The sequence below is a fragment of the Nannospalax galili genome, unplaced genomic scaffold (assembly GCF_000622305.1).
Source record: "Nannospalax galili isolate Female #2095 unplaced genomic scaffold, S.galili_v1.0 scaffold613, whole genome shotgun sequence".
In the NCBI taxonomy this organism is placed as follows: Eukaryota; Metazoa; Chordata; class Mammalia; order Rodentia; family Spalacidae; genus Nannospalax; species Nannospalax galili.
The window spans coordinates 656,695-677,413 of NW_008332065.1; the positions used below are offsets into that span (position 1 = coordinate 656,695).

General features: G+C 39.3%; 1 protein-coding gene across 1 annotated transcript in view; it reads left to right on the forward strand.

The window, feature by feature from the left end:
* Lca5 (lebercilin LCA5) overlaps positions 1-19,937 on the forward strand; it is a 38,860-nt gene extending 18,923 nt beyond the window's left edge. Inside the window, exons 3-7 of the mRNA XM_029560660.1 lie at positions 10,838-10,975; positions 11,881-11,977; positions 12,728-12,870; positions 15,322-15,451; positions 17,304-19,937. Coding sequence (XP_029416520.1) covers positions 10,838-10,975; positions 11,881-11,977; positions 12,728-12,870; positions 15,322-15,451; positions 17,304-18,181 — 1,386 coding nt within the window. The 3' untranslated portion in view covers positions 18,182-19,937. The remainder of the gene's footprint in view (positions 1-10,837; positions 10,976-11,880; positions 11,978-12,727; positions 12,871-15,321; positions 15,452-17,303) is intronic.
* The last annotated feature ends 782 nt before the right edge of the window (positions 19,938-20,719 follow it).

The window sequence follows — 20,719 nt, forward strand, 5'->3', positions numbered from 1 at the left end:
TATATCCTTTTCCATCTGTTGAAAGCACCTAGCAGATTCTGTGTCTTACAATTATAAATAGTGCTGCAGTAAACATGGACATTCAGGTATTTTTTGTGTGCTGATTTCATTTCTTTAGGATATATACTCAGGTGTAGTAATAGCTTGATCACATAGTTCTATTTTTAGGTTCCTTAAGAACCTCCATACTCTTTCCCATAGTGGCTGAACTAATTAACATTCTGTAATAGTTAATACTGATTGTCAGCTTGACAGAGTCTACTGTTGCCTGGGAGATGAACCTCTGGGCTTATCAGTAAGGGAGTTTTTAGGTTGTCTTCACTGAGTTGGGAAGACCAATTCTTTGTGTTGGGGTCCCAGACTGAGTAAAAAGGAGAGAGACACATTCTCCTCTCTGCTTCCTGACTGTGCATGCAGTGTGAGCTGCCTTACAGTACTACTTGCGTGCAGTGTGAGCTTACAGCGCTACTGGCATGACTTGCCCATCATGTCAACTGAACCCTTGAACTGTGAATTAAAATAAACATTTCCTTCTTTAAGTTGCCTTTGTCAGGTGTGACTATCATCTAACAGCAAGTCCACCTCCTACTGGGCTTTTCTTCAGTGGGACACACAACTGCTTTATTACTGCTTCAGTCTCACTGCTTATTCTAGATGTGTTTCAGTTATCAATAAGTCTTTTAATTATGGTAGATCATAGGAGTCTAGAAATTGTTTCCAATTTACTAGAACCTGAGTTTTCCACATATCTCCTAATGATCCTTTGGATTTCATTGGTATCTTCTGTCATATTTCAAGTGTAATTTTATTAAATTGGCTTATCATGTTTCTCTCTATAGCTCACTCCCTCAAGCTCTCTCTGTCCCCTCCCTTTTCCCATCCCTCTCTTGCTTTTCCTCTCCCTCGCTCTTCTTCCTCTAGACTTTGCCTATGAATTTGTTAATAATGCTCATCTTTTCAGACAGCTTTGCTTCACTGACCCTTTGTATTGTTCCTTTAGTGTCCATTTAATTAGTTTCTTCCCTGATCTTTATTATTTTTTTTCTAGCTACTAATTTGATGTTTAGATTGTTCTTGTTTTTTTTTTTTTTTTTATCTTTTTGAGACAGGGTCTTCCTATAGACCCAGCAGGCATGGAACTCATTATATAGACCAGACTGGCCTCAAACTCACAGAGATCTGCCTGCCTCTGCCTCCTGAGTACTGGGATTAAAGACGTGGACCACCATGCCCAGCTTACTCTTGTTTTTTTTTTTATGACCTTGATATGCATCATTAGATTATTTATTTGAGGTCTTTTTGATTTTGTTTTTTAGTGTAGGCACCTATAGCTGTAAACTTCCCTCCTAGAACCACCTAGTTGTATTTTCACTTTCATTTGATTCTAGGCAGTTTTAAATTTTCTCCATGATTTCTTCAGTGACTCAATGTTCATTCAGTAGATTATTGATCAATCTTCATGTATTTGCATATTTTATTTTTTTATTTACTCTTAAACATTTTAAAAAATTCTTTGAAAGTTTCATACATGTATCTTGAGATCTACCACCCATTCTTTCTCTCCAACTCCCCTTCCCTACTCATATTTGCATATTTTCTTTGTTTCTTTCTGTGGTTTCTCTATTGGGTTCTAATTTTATTCCATCATGATATAAGATATAATAAATTGTTTCAGTTTTTAAGTATTTGTTAAGATTTATTTTATGACTCATGAGCTGTTGAGAAGAAAGTATATTTTACAACCATTGTGAATATTCTATACATGTCTATTAAGTCTGTTTCATCTGTGGTCCATTTTAACTTTCACAATTTTTTCTTTTTTGTTACTTGATTCTTTGTCTCAATAATCTATGTATTAGTGGGAGTTGGAGTGTCGGAATCATTATTGTAGCTGGACCGGTAATGTTTGTTTTGTGAAACTGAGTGTGCATATATATTTAAAACCATTACATCCTCTTGAATTGTTCCCTTTGTTAGTATATATGGTCTTCATCACCTCTGACTGGTTTATTTGAAGTCTGTCTTACAAAAAAATAGCTACATCTCTTCCTGCTTGTTTACAGGTTCCGTACGTCTGGTGAAGCCATTTCCAGCCTCGCACCTTTAATGTGTGCATCTTTGCCAGTGAGGTTGGATTTTTATTTGTTCATCTAGCTAGTTATTCTGTATTTTGAAGGGTTTGTGATCACGTGGGGTTTAGGGTTCGTCTTGAGAGTTATTATTCGCTCACTGTTGTAATTTTGTTGGGCTTTTCCCTTGTGGTTGATTTGTGTACTGTTTGGTCTTTTTTTCCTCTCATATTCGTTTTAGGAATTTGCCAATTTACTAAGTTAACTATTTGATTCTTTCCTTACTCTCATTTTTTTTTGTATATTCCTATTGTGAAATTTATTTAACTGTCTTCTGTAATACTAGGTTAGTAGTCATGACTTGTTTTATTTTGTGCTTATCTTGGAAGCTTTTGTTTCTCCATTGATTTTAAAGGCTAGCTTGGGTAAATAGAATAGTCTTGCTCTCAGGGCCCGAGATAGATCATTCAATGCTTTTCTGGATTTTAGGTTATCTACAGAGATGTCTGGTGCCTTTCTGATGAATTTGCCTTGTAAGTTAGTTGATGGTTTCTCTTACAACTTTGTTTATCCTTTGTTGGCATTTTACCTTCAGTGTGATGTGCAAAAGTTCTTTTCTGGTCATGTCTATTCAGGATTTTAAATGCTTTCTGCTTTAATTTACTTTCCGGTTGCTGTGATAAACACACCGTGACCAAAAGCAATTCAGGGAGGAAGGGGTTTATTTGGCTTAGAGCTCACAGTCCACCATCAAAGAAAGCCAAGGCAGGAACTCAAAGCAGGAGCCTGGAGACAGAAACTGATGCAGAGATCGTGGAGGAGCTCTGCTTACCAGCTTGCTTCCTCCTGGCTTGTTCAGGTATCTTTCCTATACAGTCCAGGTACACCTGCCCAGGCATGACAGAGCCTACAGAGGGCTGGGCCCTGTGACATTAATTAGCAATTAAGAAAACGTCTTCAGGCTGGAGAGACGGCTCAGTGTTTAAGAGCATTGACTGCTCTTGCAGAGGACCCCGATTCGATTCCCAGCACCCACATGGCACTTAACAACTGTTCTTTACTCCAGTTCCAGAGGATCCAACACCCTCTTCTGACCTCTGCAGGCATTGCATGACATGGTGTCATTGCATTACACACATGCAGGCAATACACCCACACAAATAATAAAAGTAATACCTTTTTTTTGGCCTTTTTTTTTTGAGACAGGCTCTCTGTGCAGCCCCAGCTGGCCTAGAGCTCAGTGTGTAGACCAGGCTGGCCTTGAACTCACAGAGATCCAGCTGTCTCTGTCTTCCAAGTGCTGGGATTAAAGGCATGTACTAGCATGACCAGCCAGAAGTAATAAATTTAAAAAAAAAAAACATTTTTTTTAAAAAGAAATATTCTCACAGGTATTGGTACAGGAAAATCCATTGGTACAGAAAATTCCTCAATTGAAGTTCCCTCTTACCAGGTGTCTCTAGTTTGTGTAAGGCAACAAAAACTAACCAGCTCACCTTTTGTATTTAGATGTCCATTATATCTATCTCTAGATTTAGAGATTTTTTGAAAACTATAATGTTAACAGTTTGGTTGTTAGCCTTAGCCTTTAATGGCTGCACTATCCCTCCAGCCCTTAAAACTAATTTTAATAACTAGGTTTTCTGTACCTTTAGTTTGTGTCTCAGCCCCTTTTACCCCATGTATTCTTGGACTTGGTCTCTTGATCACATCCCACAGCTTGTGAATGTTGTGGTCCTGCTGTTTTTGTGTTTTCTTTATAGCTGCCTGGATGTAGTATTTCTAACCTTGTCTTCCATCTCTGAGATTCTTCTGTAAGGTGTAGTCTGTTGTTGGTGTCTCCCTACTGCTTCTAAAATTTAATTAATTGATTTTCTTTTCATTTCCAATATTTAAGGTGTTTTTTCCTTCACAATCTTAGCTTCCTTGCTAAATTTATTGTCCATGTTGTCTTGACTTCCTTCCTTAATTACTCCATTTGAATTCTCTTTGAGGTCAGTGGTCATTCCTTGCCTCTTCCAAAGTCACAGCTGCAGCTTCCTGTGGATTCTGCCCTTGCCTTCCATCTTGGGTGTAGCTTGTACTGTCCACTTAAGTAGATCTCCTGTGCATTTGTCTAGTCAGAGTTACGGCCAGTTCCTTCCTTCCACGTTGATGCTCAGGTAACCATTTGCTTAGTTAATGGCGAACTGGGGTGTCTTTGGAGTTTGAAGATTTTTTTTTAAATTGCAGGTTCTTTTGCTCTCCCTGGCTGAAAGGTTTGACTGTGAGACTTTTCCTAATATGATTCCCCTCCACAGCAGCAGAGAAGGAAGGAGACACGGGAGCCCTTCTCCACGTTGCTTCCTGCAGTGCCAACTCCTGTCTTCACAATGATTCTTGCACAGACTGCTGTCTACACTGTGGGCCTCCCACGGCTTTCCTTGTCTCTTTTCTTATTTGATTATTGAGCTCCTCGATGCTGAGATCTTTTTGTGATGCCACATTACAGCAATGTCTGAATAAAAACAGTCAGACTCTTAGCAACCATTTTAGCCAAGAGGAGACCCAAACTACTCTGAGAACTTGTTCCTTCAGAACTCTCTAAGAACTGTGCTGTTGAACAAAGGGCATCCTCTCTTTTTTATTAAAACTGTACATCTAGTATGAAAGGGGAAGGAAAAGTGGGCCTTAATCTCATCAGGATTTTTCTTTGTCTGACCCCTGATGAGCTAGAAGAGCAGACACCAGCACAAAGAGATGTTATCGGTTTAATACCACCTGTTGTTTGCCACACAAATGAGATGATTTGTTGCCTTTAACAAATATCCAGTGCTTACAGGGCTTGCTTGATATCCACCACACACACACACACACACACACACACACACACAGACACACACACACACATGCACACTCACACACACATACATATACACAAACACACACATGCACACACACACACACACACGCATGCACACACATTCAAACATTGTTCTGGGTCCAGGGCAAAGAAAGGTCATAAGGGATTAAAACTGTATACACAGGTCACAAGAGGAGCCCAAAGCCTGGTAAGCTTGTGGTTTTTCATTATAAGCAAGCTGAAATAGTAGTGTTAAGTGTCTCAAAACATCAGATTAACTTTTTGGTTGCAAAGTTAGGTAAAAGTCATTTGTCCAGAGTGTGTCCATATTGGTAAAGTCACTCCCACAGTTCCCCCTTGTTTGTTTTATAGAAGAAGAAGCCCATCTATATTGTAAAAGTCATTCCCATGGTTTCTGATTGATTCTCTTTTAAAAATCTCTACCTTTGTTGAGTTTATCACTTTTATTGTGCCTTCTCTTCCTGATTTTAACTATTTGTGTATATTCTCCTGGATCTCATTAACGTTTTTTTTTAAAAAAAACATTTCTTCTGAATTCTTCACCAGCCATTTTATCAAAGTCAGTGACTTTGTAACGTTTTACTAGAGTTTTGATCTCTAGGAAAGACTTATTACCTTGTTTTTTTTTTTTTGGTCTTTTTGAGACAGGGTCTCCTTGTAGCCCCAGCTGTTCTGGATTCACTGTGGAGACCAGGCTGGCCTCGAACTCAGAGATCTGCCTGCCTCTGCCTCCTGAGTGCTGGGATTAAAGGCGTGTGCCACCATGCCCAGCTATTACCTTGTTTTTTATTCACATTTCTTTTGTTGAGATTTGTACATATGGTTCAAAACATGTCATTTTGGGGATGGCCTTTTTAGTAAATGACTTCCTCCTGAAGCTGTGTTTCAAGATACGGGTTTATTATACCATATTGAGTTCATTTCCAGCTGGAAACTGTCCTGTAATCTCCTTGTAGGTTCTTTGGCTGTGGCGAGTGAGATTAGGCATACGGCACACTGTATCAGTCTTTGCTGGGCACTTAAGACTAGGGACACTAGAAGTTCAGGCGGGCATAGTACAGACTCTCTCTGTGTGTGTGTGTGTGTGTGTGTGTGTGTGTGTGTGTGTGTGATGCATCCTGTGTGGCTACTCATACAATGGGAGTGGTGATGGAGGTTTCTGCCAGCACTGTTGATAGTCCTGTTATGTGTAAGGGTCTCTCACACTGGCTGCACTAACCATGGGGAGGGATTTGAAGTTCTTGTCCTCAAACTACAAGCTAATATTGGCCCAGATGCTGCACAGGGAGAAGTGGGGATGGGAGTGATAGCACGCTCTGTAGCACTCACATCATCTTGTCACTAGTGTGGAACCACACAGTGCTGGGGGGGTACACTGGTGGGGTCCTGCTTAGATGTGGTGTTAGCAGGAGTTGTGGTCTTTCTCTCTGCTGCCACTATGGGTAAATCTGCCTAGGAATGGGCCCTCAGATCACCTCACACGGCTCTTTACACTAGGGGATGGGCAGGTGATGGTGCTTTTCTTCCCTCAGTTTTTAAAGCTGTACTGCCTTCCAGAGATGGAGCAGGAGTGAAGCACAGCTACATCCAGGTAGAATTCCTCTCAGCTGAAGTACCACAGGAGTGAGAGTACAGGGCAGGGTTTTTCTGGATTTCCTCAAGTTAAGTGTCCTGGGGATAAGCCCTGTGTCTCCTTCCCCTTCATTGGGGCAGTGATATTCCTCAAGGTCACTTTGGTTATAGTATATGTTATATTAGTAAGTTGTCACATGTTGTTTGCGCTCACTGAGAAGCTGGTTCTGGAAGCAGGATTGACCCCAGCCTATTTCACACACAGGCATGTTTATGTCGTGTCCTCCTTTGGGAATACCTGGCCCTCCAACCCTCTCACAGGGAGGAGAGGCCAGCACACAGCCCAAGAGTCAAAACATTGTGTCTTAGAGAACAGCTAGAAAGCAAACCTGCACTGGAAAAGAGAAGCCAGAAGTGAGAACCATGGGAAGCTCACCTGTGGAGAGAAAGCTCAGTCGAGACCTCCAGCTGCCTGCCTCAGCTTCCCGACTTGGTTTCTGGGGAAGATGTGAGCACCTTATTTGATGATGTTCTCTCTATCTGTTGCTATTTATTCTTTTACTTTGACTTGCTGCATATGTAATAAAGTCACCCATTCAAAACTGAAAATAGAACTGTTGTAACTTCTCCAGACTATACAAAAGACTAGTAAACCTTTCTGGACCCAGAAGCAGTGGAACCTGAGTTCTTTCCTGTCCTTGTTGGTGATGGGCATCTGTGTGTGGTGCTGGGGCAGGACAGATAGAACTGTGAGGGCAGCTTCCCTCAGTCTTGGTACTAGGAGACACCTTAGATGGTGCGCCATACCCCTCGTCTTGGATGGCAGGTACCCTGTTCCAACTTCTCAAGGGCAGCACCCTCTGTCCTCCTGATCTCGATACCCACTTTGTAGTGCCTTGCTATCAGCTACAGAGATTTGGCTTGTGTGCATGATTTTGTGACCCAGTGCAGCAGAATTCTGTAGAGTCAGGCGTGAGAATGTATGAGGGTTCCAGACCCTTCAGCACCACATTCAGAGTGTAGGCCCATCTCAAGGTGCTGCTTGGCATTTTCCAGGTCCTCTTAATATTGCTGCTTTTCTGTAGGGTTCAGAATTCATATTTTTTGTTACTGAAATATGTATTTCTTCAGTAAGGGATTCTGTGTTGTGAATATTTTTGTCTTTCTCTGAAAATATTTTATCTTTGTTCTGGACTGATCATTTTTCTGGGTCTTGCTTAGATTCTTTCTTGACTGTATTATCATTTGGAACTTGAATGTATTTTATTACATTTTATCTGTGGTATTTTTTTTTTCTCTTTAGTTTAATGGCTTTCTGATCTGCCTCAAAAATATTTACAGGTAAAATTTTCTTAGTAACTTTTTTTGTAGAAATATTTCAAGGTTACATAGAATTGCAAATCCAAAAATACTACAAAGAATACTCCTAACACTTTGCCAGCCACCTGTCATCTTCTGCAAACATTTCACCATTAAAAGAATTTTTTATTTTATTTTATGTGTATGAGTGTATTGACTGCATGTGTGTAAGTGCACATGTCATGCAATGCCCGAGGAGGTCAGAAGAAGGCATCAGATCCCTTGGAACTGGAGTTACAGATCGTTGTTAGCCACCATGTGGGTGCTGGGAATCAAACCCAGGTCCTCTGCAAGAGCAGCTAGTGCTCATAACAGCTGAGCCATCTCTCCAGCCCCACATTTCACACTAATGGGCTCTTTTTTTCTGAGCCTCTCTCTCTCTCTCTCTCTCTCTCTCTCTCTCTCTCTCTCTCTCTCTCTGTCTCTGTCTCTCTCTCTCTCTCTCTAACTGTTTGAAGATAAGTTACACATACTCATGCTCTCTGCCCCTAATACATCAGTACAAGTATGGTTTCTACTATGATTTACATGTATATAGTTTTTAAAAATTCTACTGTTCATAGTACAGTCTTTTTTGTTTATAGTATTTTCCCTCCTTCACTGGATCTGGTCTAGAGTAAAATATGTGCTGACCAGTGCAGGTTTCTTTTATATGGAATATTTTCAGAAAGTTTTCCATTGTATTTTATGCCTTTCTCATTTTTGAAGAATACTGTTTCCTACCCCTTTTAACTTAGCACAGTATCCTTTTTTGTTGTTGCTTTGGGTTTTTCAAGACAGAATCTTACTATGTAACCCAGGCTGGCCTTGAAGTCAGACTCCTGTTGCCTGGGCCATCCCAGATCTAAGGTAGCAGGCATGTAGCCCAGCTTAGAGTAACCCAGTTTTACATTTCTCTGCTGTACCATCTTGGTGAGACCCGGGAGGAATACCAGCAGGTGATAGTATCTTCTTAAGATCACTTCTAAAGGCACGGGCGGTCTACCTGGCTGCCTGCTCCTCTTTCTGATGTGGCCACATTGAATACATTTCTTCTCTCTGATTTTCACCAATAACTCTTTAATTGGTGTAGTGGGAGTGGTGGCCAAGCTGAGCTGTCTGTTGGGGCTGCCAGAGCCCCAGCTTTTACCCTGAAACTCTGTTTATATCGCCTGTGTTAAGTTCTCACCCAAAGTGCATGGATGTGATAGCTGCCCATCACTTCTGTGGTGTAGCTTAGTTTTTCTGGTTTTAGATCTTCTGATGGACAGATAATATTGCGCACATGCTTTAATTTGCATTGTCTTATAGCTCATGGTATTGGAGCATCATGTTTGGTGCTTAGTTGTCTCCACTGTTGGTAAAGTATCTGTTCAAATAGTTCCTCCATTCTTCACTCAACTGTTTGGTTTCTTATTACTGAATTCTGGGGCACACACACACACACACACACACACGCACACCCCCCACGCACGCACACACACGTAATACACGCATGCACGCACACACATGCACACACATGTAACACACGCACACGCACACACGTAAAACACACGTATGCACACACGTAATACACACATACACACGTAATACACATGCACACACGTAATACACATGCCAGCCACATGCACGCACCCGTGCACATGCACACACATGTAATACACACGCACGCACACACGTAATACACACACACACCACACACATGCACACACATGCACACACACGTAATACATGCACACACACGTAATGCACACCACACGCACACATACATAATGCACACACGAAATACACGTAATACACATGCACACACACCACACACACATGTAATACACACACACCACACACATGTAATACACACGCAAACACACACCACACACACACACGTAATACCCACACATGCATGCACACCACACACTCGCACACACACACGTAATACACGCACACGCACGTAATACATGCGCCCACACCCCACACAAACACGTAATGCACACACATGCACACACGCACACGTAATACACCACACACATGTAATACATACCGCACACACACCACACACGCACGTAATACACACATACTGACAGAAGTCAGATATAGTTTTTCCACATATTTTCCTCACACTGTGGTTTTTTTATTCACTTAACTTTTTTTTTTTTTTTTTGAAGGAGCGGGCGTTCTTAATGTCAATAAAGTTTAAGAAACTTAATTTGGTTAACATTTCCTCTGGGGAAATGAGCAGTTTCCGTTTGGAGTTATGTATGTTAGGATACTCACTATGGGATAATTTAGAAGCACAGGAAAACTGGGACAACAGAATTCAGTGAGATCAGCTATGATGATTGTGGTTCTAAAGTCTGATGGTTTAGGCTTTTCTGATATTTAGTCAGAAAAATACTTAAAAGTCTCAAATTGTTCACTGAAATTCTGGCAATGGTTATTAGAGGGTAGCGGGGTCATAAGTGCCTTTTATTTTTTGTTTTTCTTTGTGATTTTATATTTTGTGTATGAAAAGCAATTTTTTTTTCAATCTAAAAGTTAGGAATGGTACCTCTACAACTTATTTTAAAAGAAATACTTTATTTGAGCTTATGAAGCATGATCTGAGCCTGTGGGAATGGCCACTGGTGTTCCAGTGTGCCCTCTGCACCCTGAAATGTGTTTGTGACTGCAGCTCCTTGGTGTTTACTTCTCCACAGTGATTTCTGAAACCTCGTGTTCATCATGTTAGTTCTGATTTTGCTTCCCATTGAACTGACTGCTGCAAGTGCGTAAGAATTTATTTACAAGTATTATGAAAAGCAAAGAAACAATTACTAAACTAGGCATTTTAATTGTCAGTAAGTTTATTTTATGCTCATGAATAATATAAGCTTAGCCTGTGTGTAAATCTTGTCACTACCACCAAAAAAAACCATCTGACACTGCCAAGTGATGTGTTTTACTATTGGTATTATTATTATTATTATTATTATTATTGGTTTATTCTTGTTAAATGAAGGAACTATCAAAAAACCTTGAGCTGAGTACTAACAGTTTCCAGAGACAGTTGCTGGCTGAAAGGAAAAGGGCATTTGAGGCCTGTGATGAAAACAAAGTTCTTCAAGAGGAGCTACAGCGACTTTATCACAAGCTGAAGGTAAGCGCTTTATTCTAGACTGCATTGTTTCTTCTGTCAGTGAACTACGTGAAAACCCAGTATTTTAAAATCCTTTGCTATTCATATTTGTATTATGTAACTTAGAAAATCCCAATATTATATTTGTCACTTGAAAAGGGTTGTTAATATAATGACTATAACAAAGTAGCATGTTGTACAGACCAGCAGGAACAATATAAATGAAATAATTATGAAATCCTGGAAGAGACTTGTAGGGACTAGTATGTGTTGCATTTGAATAACCAGCATTCTTCCTCACATCGTCCCAGGATTGGTTATTTTTTAAAGTTGATGCCCTTCATTGTCACAGTGTTTAGAGAAAACCAATTCAGATTAGTTAATTGTGTTATGATGTGTTTTAATTTTATATAGAGGTGATTGATGAATTGAAGATTTGTGCAGAATTCTATAAAATTATAGTTATCTTATATAGTTTCTCTTTAATCATCAAATTCTCAGAAAAAAAGCATAACCCCCCCCCCACTCCTGACATTGTGAAGAATTCTTGGATTTAAAAATGATCTAATTTTTAACTCATGAATAACCACAAGCCCACACTTAAAAGAAATTCTGGCTAAATTCTTGTTTCTCTGGCTAAACCTGGGTGACAGTGAAGACATTACTAGTTCCATCAGAAGAGAAAATGTAGTTTACTTACTTGCTTCCCTCCACCCCTCCCCTTCCCTCTGCCCCTCCTCTCTCCTCCTTTTCATCACTCTCCCCTCCATTTGAGGAGATTTCTTTCTGTGGTTTGTTTGTAGTTATGCAGGAAAGCTGATCTAGATATAGTGCAGTTTGGTAAGCACTATCAGGTGACAAAGTGAGGGCATTTATTTTATTTCAATCTGGTTATCTTCCTTACTTATACTGGGTTTTGTTTTCAGGAAAAGGAAAGAGAATTAGACATAAAAAACATATACTCCAATCGCCTGCCAAAGCCGTCTCCAAAGAAAGAAAAAGAACTTACCTCAAGAAAAAATGGTATAGTAAATATTACTGATGAAACAAGGGCCATCAGTGATAAATTCTAAAGTCGGAGGAAATGAAGGGAAACGATGTCCTTGGAATATATTTACATTTAATCTATTTTTTACAAATCAAGCTTCCTAATAATTTTCAGAAGTCTTTCAACTTTTGTCTCCCTTAAGGAAGATCATTAAAATTATGTTTTATGTAACCTTTTGAAATGTGTTGAAACATCACAAAGGGTCCCGTTAATATACAGTTTTTGCTATCAGTTAAATAAATTTAATTTTAATAAAAGTAGGAAACTTTTTATTGTAACTTTGATAACCCGAAAATATGTAATCATTGCAAAATAGCCAGTGTTGAATAATGAGTCTTCCTCGTGCCTGGCTCTCACAGTTGTACTTTTTACTGATTTTATCTCATCTGTTTGTACTACTTCCTAGTCTATTTTAAAAACAAATCCAGAAACTATCTCACTTTACTTATTATTGTGCATAGTTTCACTTTTCTTAAAAGAAGTATAATTCTATGAACTGCAAAATTTTTAAAGTATAAACTTTACAAAAAATTAGTAGCATTAGTATTATAATTGCCCCAAATCACATAATTGCCAGTAAACCCTAGAAACAAACAGTGAATGTGAGTATTCATTGAGATGAACAAAATGTACATCATCTCATTTAGATGATGAATAATGCCATTTGGATCTATGTTAACATGTTCAAGGGGATGAGAAAACCTCTTTTATGGTTTTCATGGTAGCATCCTGCCAGAGTGACTTTACGGACCTGTGTACAAAAGGAGTGCAGACCACGGAAGACTTTGAGCTGGAAGAATTCTCTGTGACACCACAGACAATCCCATGTTATAAAAACAAGTGGAACGAGCCCGAATACCTTTCTTCGGTGAGTTTAGATATGACTGTAAGCCAAACTTGAGGTTTGAAGTTATTCCTAATATTTTGTGTGAATATTTATCAAGTACTGTTAAAAAAAAAAAAAAAAAAAAAGGTAATATCTGTGTTTTCTGTGACATTCCTTTGGAGTTCACATTGCATTCTTTAGATGCTTCAGAGAGGCCAGTTTGACCACCTGGGTTGTAGGCAAAAGAATTTGTTTCAAAGTCTTTTGCCTTTTCTATCAGCTAGGCCTTTATTTGATAGTCCTTGAAGATGACTAGGTTTAATGTTTTGGCTTCCTGCATGGAGAATTTTTGCAGATTAACTGAATGCTATCCAGGATGGAATATAATTTAGGGGTCAGGGTTCTATGCTGGACCTTTCTGTGAAAGGACCTTCAATGTACTAAATCGCTGGAAGCTCTCTTTCTCTTAAAGGGTTTTCTCTTTAACATTTACTATTTAAATTCCAGAGGAACAGTATTTCATGAATCCAGCTTATTACATATAATGTTATACTTTTATTATGCCTTCTAAGTTTCCCAGTGACCTTTAGATCTCTTTTTATGGCGTAAAAGATGGAGGGTAGGCTTATTTGGTTCCTCTGTGTACACTAGGTTTTTTATTTGCTTGTTTTTTGTTTTATGATTTAGACACATTAGTTAGATCTGCTGTGTTTGTTTTTGTATTTGCACTGTCACCAAGGCTAAATCATGTTGATTTGTAATTTTGAAATGGTAAACTGTATAATAATAAAGAATAACTCTTGAGACTGGGAAGATGACTGAGTGATTAAAAGTGCTTGTTGCTCTTGTAGAAGACAAGTTTGATTCCCAGCACCCACATTGAGCAACTCACAACTACCCATAACTCCAGCTCCAGGGCTCTGACCCCCTCTTCTGGCCTGGGCACCCCATGTGCACATATATACATGCACACACAGATGCACACACATATACATTTTAAAAAGCAATTCTTGCATTTAAAATTTTTTTAAATGTCTTAGAAGATTTAGCAGGAAGAGTGGCCTCCCAGTGTCATGACACACATACTCTTAAAAAAACTACTTTTTAGTTAAATTCCATTTCTAGCTTTTTTCATTTATGAGTTCTTGGACTTCACTTTCTTCATCTATAAAATGGGTGTATTAATTTTTAGAGCTGATACTGAACCTGTCTCTGTAAAAAACAGACAAATCAGCAAATGGCAATTTAGAGTACAATTTAGCTGCTATTAGAGTGACTGAACTAAGATACAAGTTTTGTTTTGTTTTCTCTCTTGTAATAGATTGAAGTGAATGTCAAGGGCTGGGCAGCTATTCTCTGTCATAGTGATGTGTAGTCCTCCCTGTGTGGTCAGAACTGGCTTTCCATCCCTGTGAAAAGGGAATGAGGACATAGAGGGAAAACGTTTATGTATTCCACACACACTTCTTATCTTCCGTTGGTTGGGGTAGCCCCAGGAGAGGTGTACTTCTCTTGTTGCTGTGACCAGATACCTCACACAATGCAATTTAAGGAAGAAAGGTCTTATTTTGGCTCACAGTTTGAGGGGACATAGTCCATCATGTTAGGGGTGTGAGGCAGCTGGTAACATCACATCCAGTCAGGAAGCCCCACCAGCTTCCTCCTTTTCCTTTTACTCAGTCCAGTACCCCAGGCCTATGGGGTGGCGCCATCCACATTTAAGGTGGGTCTTCCCTCCTCAGTTCAAGTTCTCTGAAAATGCCCTCAAAGGTGCACTGAGAGCTGTATCTCATAGACAATTGTAAGCTGACACTGAAGATTAACCATCACAGAAGGCTAACAAATACAATTTCCAGCTTAGTAGTCCTATGCCCACTGAAAACTCAGGATTCTGTTACTAAAGGGAAGAAAATGGAATTGGATACCAGGGGAGAGTTAACAGCAAGTCTTTACTAACAATAGATACTTTAGTTTGGTTTTTAAAATTGCACACAGGTTTTCAAAAGGAACCATAAGAAAGAAGGAATTTTAAGTTTATAACACTATTTGATTTAAATATGACTGAGTTTATTGGAGACTTGAAACATAGCATAGACTTCAAAGATTCAATGCAGTAGTAGTCACTGCCTGTGTTATGCAGTTCAACACCATCTCTAATTGACGGCGTAGCTGGTTAATTGAAGTAATCAGATTTCGTGAAAGTGTGTGAAGCAAAGACACTTCTACAACCTGCCTCTTCAGAATTTTATGTAGGTTATTGGTTTTATTTCCATTATATTGATTGGTTCAAATATATCTTAAAATAATTCTTTCAAGTTTTACCTCTGTTAAGAAGCATCTTTCAAAACATGAGGATATATGTATTGCTGATTTATTAAATGAAAATTTGCTTTAATTTCTAACAGTAATCATGCTTAATAGATGATAAATCCATATTTAAGTAGTTTTCCCCCCCCTTTCTATACGAAATTGCATTTTAAAAATACATAACAGTACCTGGACTATCAAGACCGAAATGAGCACAAAGCAGAGATTCGAAATTCAATTGTGGAAGAAGAAGGAAAGTTCAGTGAAGATCAGGAACTGAACTCAGCACGACAGGAGGCCAGGAAGCTCGAGAATGGTGAGGAAGAGTTGGTTCAAGTCACTAACGAATCAGCATCCCTTGGGAAAGAAGGGTGAGGGTGCCATAGTGTCCCCACCTTAGCTGTACTGGCTGCTCAGCAAGGAAAGGTTGAGGCAGCAGGAGCATGGTGCACAGGGAGTCAAAGCTGTTGTTTTGGGAACAGACTCACCATGTAGCTCCAGCTGACCAGGAACTCACTCTGTTCACCATCCTAGGCTGGCCTATATACATCTCACAGAGATGCAGAGGGATCCATCTGCCTCTGCGTCCCGAGTGCTGGGACTAAAGGCCTGCACCACCACACCTGGCGAGTCAGAAAGTTTGAATGATGTTACTAAAGAAAGAAATGAAGGCTGAGAGTTGTTAGGGGTTTAGGAATTAAGAAAATTCAGATGAAGCAATATGTAAATAAAAAGGAAAAATACATTCATTGTGTATTAACTCAGACTTAATGAAGAAGTAACCGAGAGCCTCCTTTGTCCTGGTCTTGAGACTAGGCCAGGCTAGCTTAAGTCAGTGAGTAACAAGTCCTGAGTATCTCTGTAATTTTCTTTTGTTTTTAATTTGTAAATCTGAACACCAATAGTGTTGTAAGTTCAGTAAAACAACACACATAGTTTCAGATAATGGAAGTGAAGTTCAGGATTATGTTCATTTCTATCTGGATAAATGTGTTAAAGGTATGTCTGAGGATTTCCGTTAGCCACATAGTAGCTGGTCACAGGAAAAAATGGTTTTGCTTGTTTTGCTGAAATTTTTCCAATGGAAAATTATGATCCAATTGTTGCTTAAATTTGTTACTATGTTTATTAAAGTAAAAGTGATATTTATATAATTGTTGACTAAAAACAGAGCAATTTTCAGAATGGAAAATTGTTATGGTCAGTTCGTTTATACGTAACAAGAAGAGGGATAAAAGCCAAGAGCAGCTCAGCCTGGTCCTTTGGACTGTCTCCCTGGCCCGTTGTGGTTCTGTGTGGAATGATCATCGTCAGTGGAAGAGAGATGCCATTTATTAAAATTATTAGATTTTGACTTTTTTATTCTTTCCCTTGGAAATGACTTTAAAATTATAGAAAACTGGTAACAAAATCCAAAAAATTGTTCGAGTGAATTACACACCTTGTGCCTCTGCCCTTAAGTGGTTGGTGTGTATTTCCTCCAAACACAGGCATTCTCTTAATATTTTTCATATACAGTTCTAAAAGTCAGGAGACTTAACTCTCTACATTTATGGAATCTATTGTCCATATTGTGATTTTGCTGGTGGACACAGATTGTTCCCCACAGCGTTTTCCTCCCAGAACATGGTCACGAGTTGTGTTAATTCTCATCTCTAGCCGTTTTTACTCTGGAGCATCTCCCTTTATGTTTTTTATTATGTGAGATAGATATGCTGAATAGTGACCTTTCTAAAAGAAAAGGGGTTCTTCTGAGACCTGTGCTGTTTTTCTCCTGGGTTAAGCTGCTGCACTGCTGTGTGAGTACATGGTGCTCTGCTGCTTCTCAGTGTCTACTGTCCACAAGTCTATTTTTAAGTTCTTTGTTCTGTCCACCAATCATACCACATACCATGAAACGTGCAGTATACATTAGTTTAAAAGAAGGGAGAGAACTTTCCTACTGCTACAGTGAAGAACAAAGCTTTTCTTAAGTCACCCTCTTAAGTTCAATTCATGTTGATTATTCCTTAATCCAAAATATAAAGTATAGAAATGAAATAATATCATGCCCGTGTACACTGTGCTTAGCATACCCAATGTAGATTAAAAGATTCCTTTTTGTAAAGATGGTAGTTGAATTTTCCTATTTAAAAATATTCACTCTTTTATAAAATTGCTTTTTTCAGAAATTTCATTACATATAGAATGGGAAGGGGAAGAACTTGAGAAAATGAAAGAAGGAAAGACACCTTTCCTAGCAAGAGGAGAAAAGCCGGTGCTGGAAACTGGAAGGTTCCAAATGGAAATGTGTCACATTCCAAACACTGACACACTGGATGATGAGGAAGAGGAAAGGCTAAAGACAGAAATGCTTCTTGCCAAACTGAATGAGATCAACAAAGAACTCCAAGACCCTCACAGCCTGAACCGGCCCCCTTTGCCATTGCTACCCAATTTTGAATCAAAACTGCACTCTCCAGACAGAAGCTCCAAATCATACATGTTCTCTGAGTCCTTAGAAAGATCGTTTAATAGACATCATTTGCCAGACAAGAGTTTTCTAACTCCCAGAGAAGGCCGGAGTCCAGGCTCTATTAGAAGTCCAGCCCCTCCAGATGAGTTTGCCTTTGGGAGCTATGTGCCTTCATTTGCAAAAACATCAGGCAAGTCAAATCCACCTGACCAAAAAAGTAGCCCTTTACGTTTCCAAAACAGTGGTCTGGAAAACCTGAGTAAGCACAGTGCAGATTTCAGTGCAAGGAAAGAGAAAAAGGCCAACCTGATGGAGCAGCTGTTTGGCACCAGCGCGGGCAGCACTGTTTGCTCCAAAAGCAGCGGCCCAGACTCCCCGGCCACCAGCAGAGGAGACTGGGACCCTCTCCAATTCCCATCTGGGGATAAGAGCAGCAGAGTTCGAGAGCCTTCAGATGAAAACGAAGATTTTTTCCTCAGTGAAGGACGGGCTTTTAATCCAAACAGACAGCGGCTAAAGCAGGAGAACAAGCCGGCAGTCACAGCCATTGATTCTGTGGAGGAGGAAGTTGAAGAGGTGACTCTGAGATGACTGGCTGGAGCATCCAGAGTGTGTGTGTGTGTGTGTGTGTGTGTGTGTGTGTGTGTGTATTTCAGTTGTAAATATTAAAGTATTTTCATACAGTATTTATTATAAACATTTAACCTTTTAATGTTAAACATCCTTATTAGGGAATAATTTTTAGTAGCTAAATACGATGCCATTAAACAAGCAGGTCCAGTCTGTAGCTTTTTTAATGAAACCAAAAAGAGAGTTGTTTCTTACTTTGTTTTCACTTTTGACTTACAAATAGGTTTATTTATTAAGCTAGCTCTGTGGGGAATTTTACTTCGCTAGAAGTCTAGTACATTTCCCATTTTTCATCTATTTTTGCTCAAATTCTCACTGAGCTAACTATAGTCTTCCGGCTGGTTGTTAAGTGGAGAGTATGTTCTGGCCCCAGTGGAGGAGAGCAGTGCTGCTTAGGAGCTTGCCTGGAAGAGACAGGGACAGTTGGTCCCTGTCTTAGGTGACAGAGCTGAGCTACTCCTCAGTAGTGACAGTGGCAAGACTGGGCTTTCCCTTTCCTCTGGAAGTGCCCACAGCTTGTCACTCTTAGTGACAGTGCTCTGAACCCATGCACTGCAGTTCTGCTAGTGGCTTAGTTATAGTAAGACACTGTTTGCCTGTGTGGCTCCTCTCTCTTGTGACTCTGGAGACTTGGTACAATGTAATCCCTCTCCTTTTTGTGCTCTGTATCCAGATGGAAGATACTGCCAAATACAGGAAATAAAAGAAGTGACAGCCCAATATAGAAAGATTTTCGACTCAATTGTGTTTCCAGAGTAATATATTTGGAAATTTTAGTACATATTTTTGAGATTTGAATCTGCCCTCAAACCAAGAGGTGTTATACTACTGGGTTTCTAGGACTGATTTTAAAGCAAAGCCGGCTAAATATTTTTTAGCGTTAGGGCTCTGCCTTGCTGAGTAGGCTCAATGGTTTCCTGTTAACTTGCCTAGGTTTCCTTCTACTTGATTCTTCAGCTGCAGAGGTGGATGCTGAGTAGCCGGGTCTGTAAGAGGAGAGATACTTAGCGTGAAGAGCAAGCAGTAGCCAGACTATGAACTAGACTAGCACTTATTCTAACATGAGCTGGTTGGTTTTTCAGTTGTTCATGGTATGATTTCTTACGCTAGGCAGACATGCTGACCGGGCAAGGAGTCATCCTGATGTCTTGTGTTCTTACAAATGCTTGTTAGTGGCGGGGCGGGTACTCCATGACACCTTGCTAAGACTTACCTGGCTAGGTCTCTAATTCAGAGATGTACCGTCCATCTGCTCTTAAATTGTGCTCTGTTCTTGTCATTTATTGGGAACAGACTCTCCCCAAAGTGCTAAATATATTTAAAATTTTTTCTCAGAGGTTTTTAGATCTTCTATAAATAAGTATTTACTATATTGCAAATCAAATTTCTGTAAAACACATTATTTGTAATGCAGTTCTTGATAAAATATTATGTAATGTTAATTTTGGTTTTAGCTGTAAATTTTCTACGAAGAAAGAATTCTAATTTTAAGGATTTTTTTTTCTGCTTTTTAGGAAAAAAACTTTTATTCGGGTTATTTTAATTATATTTGTGCTTTTTTTCTACCTGACAGTCCCTTTAGCCCCATGAAAAAAGAATTGTTAAAATTAAAACAAATTAAGTTAAAAGCTTAAAAGCATTATGATGTTAAGTATTGAAATTGAATATTAAGCTGTACAGAGCAGGTTTTTTTTTTTTTAATGAACAAATGTTAGAGTGAATCAGTTTTTTTCTAAACGTCAGGTTACAATTATTTATACTCAAAACTCCTTACTAATAAAAATTTAAAACATACATGGCTCTTGATTTGAATTATGCTTTTAGTTATTAGAAAAATACACCATGGAAATGGCTGTGCAGGGTTTTTACTTCATCGTTCACTTTTTTTGTCTGTGGTAGTTTTAGTTGTAGTGTGTGAATTTGTATTAAATCAGGTTAGACCATAGGCTAGTCTTTGTTAGGGTCCGTGACTCGATGGGTCCCCTCCAGATAACAAATACACGGGATTGGAGATGTAAAAATCAAGCAGAGTCTTTACTTTCCAGCCGGCTGGGGGCGACCGGTTTCCCAAGACATGCAAGTCTGGTCAGAACGATCGACCCCCATTCAGTTTCAGATACAGATTATATAGGCCCACATAGTCATTACACAAAAAAGCATTCCTCAGCAGACACTTTGATCAAACATCTTCTAAAAGCTATAGTTTCGGTTAAACATCTTTTCCAGGAAGGCTAGATCTGGTGTAAGCCTGGTGCAACTTCCTTCTCTTTGTTCCTTATCGGTTATCTGGTATGTGCAAACAGGCCTACAGGACACATTGTAAATCAACTAAGTCTGGGGTCCAGGGTCCAGGGTCCAGGAAGGAGGTTTACAGCACTTCAATTCTTAGCATTTCAACTAGGTTAATCATCCATGTGTGGTAGATACAAATCAGGCAGAACAGGCAAGCTTAGCAAGTAAATCTAAATCAACATTTTAAACAGAGTTTTCTATCAAAAT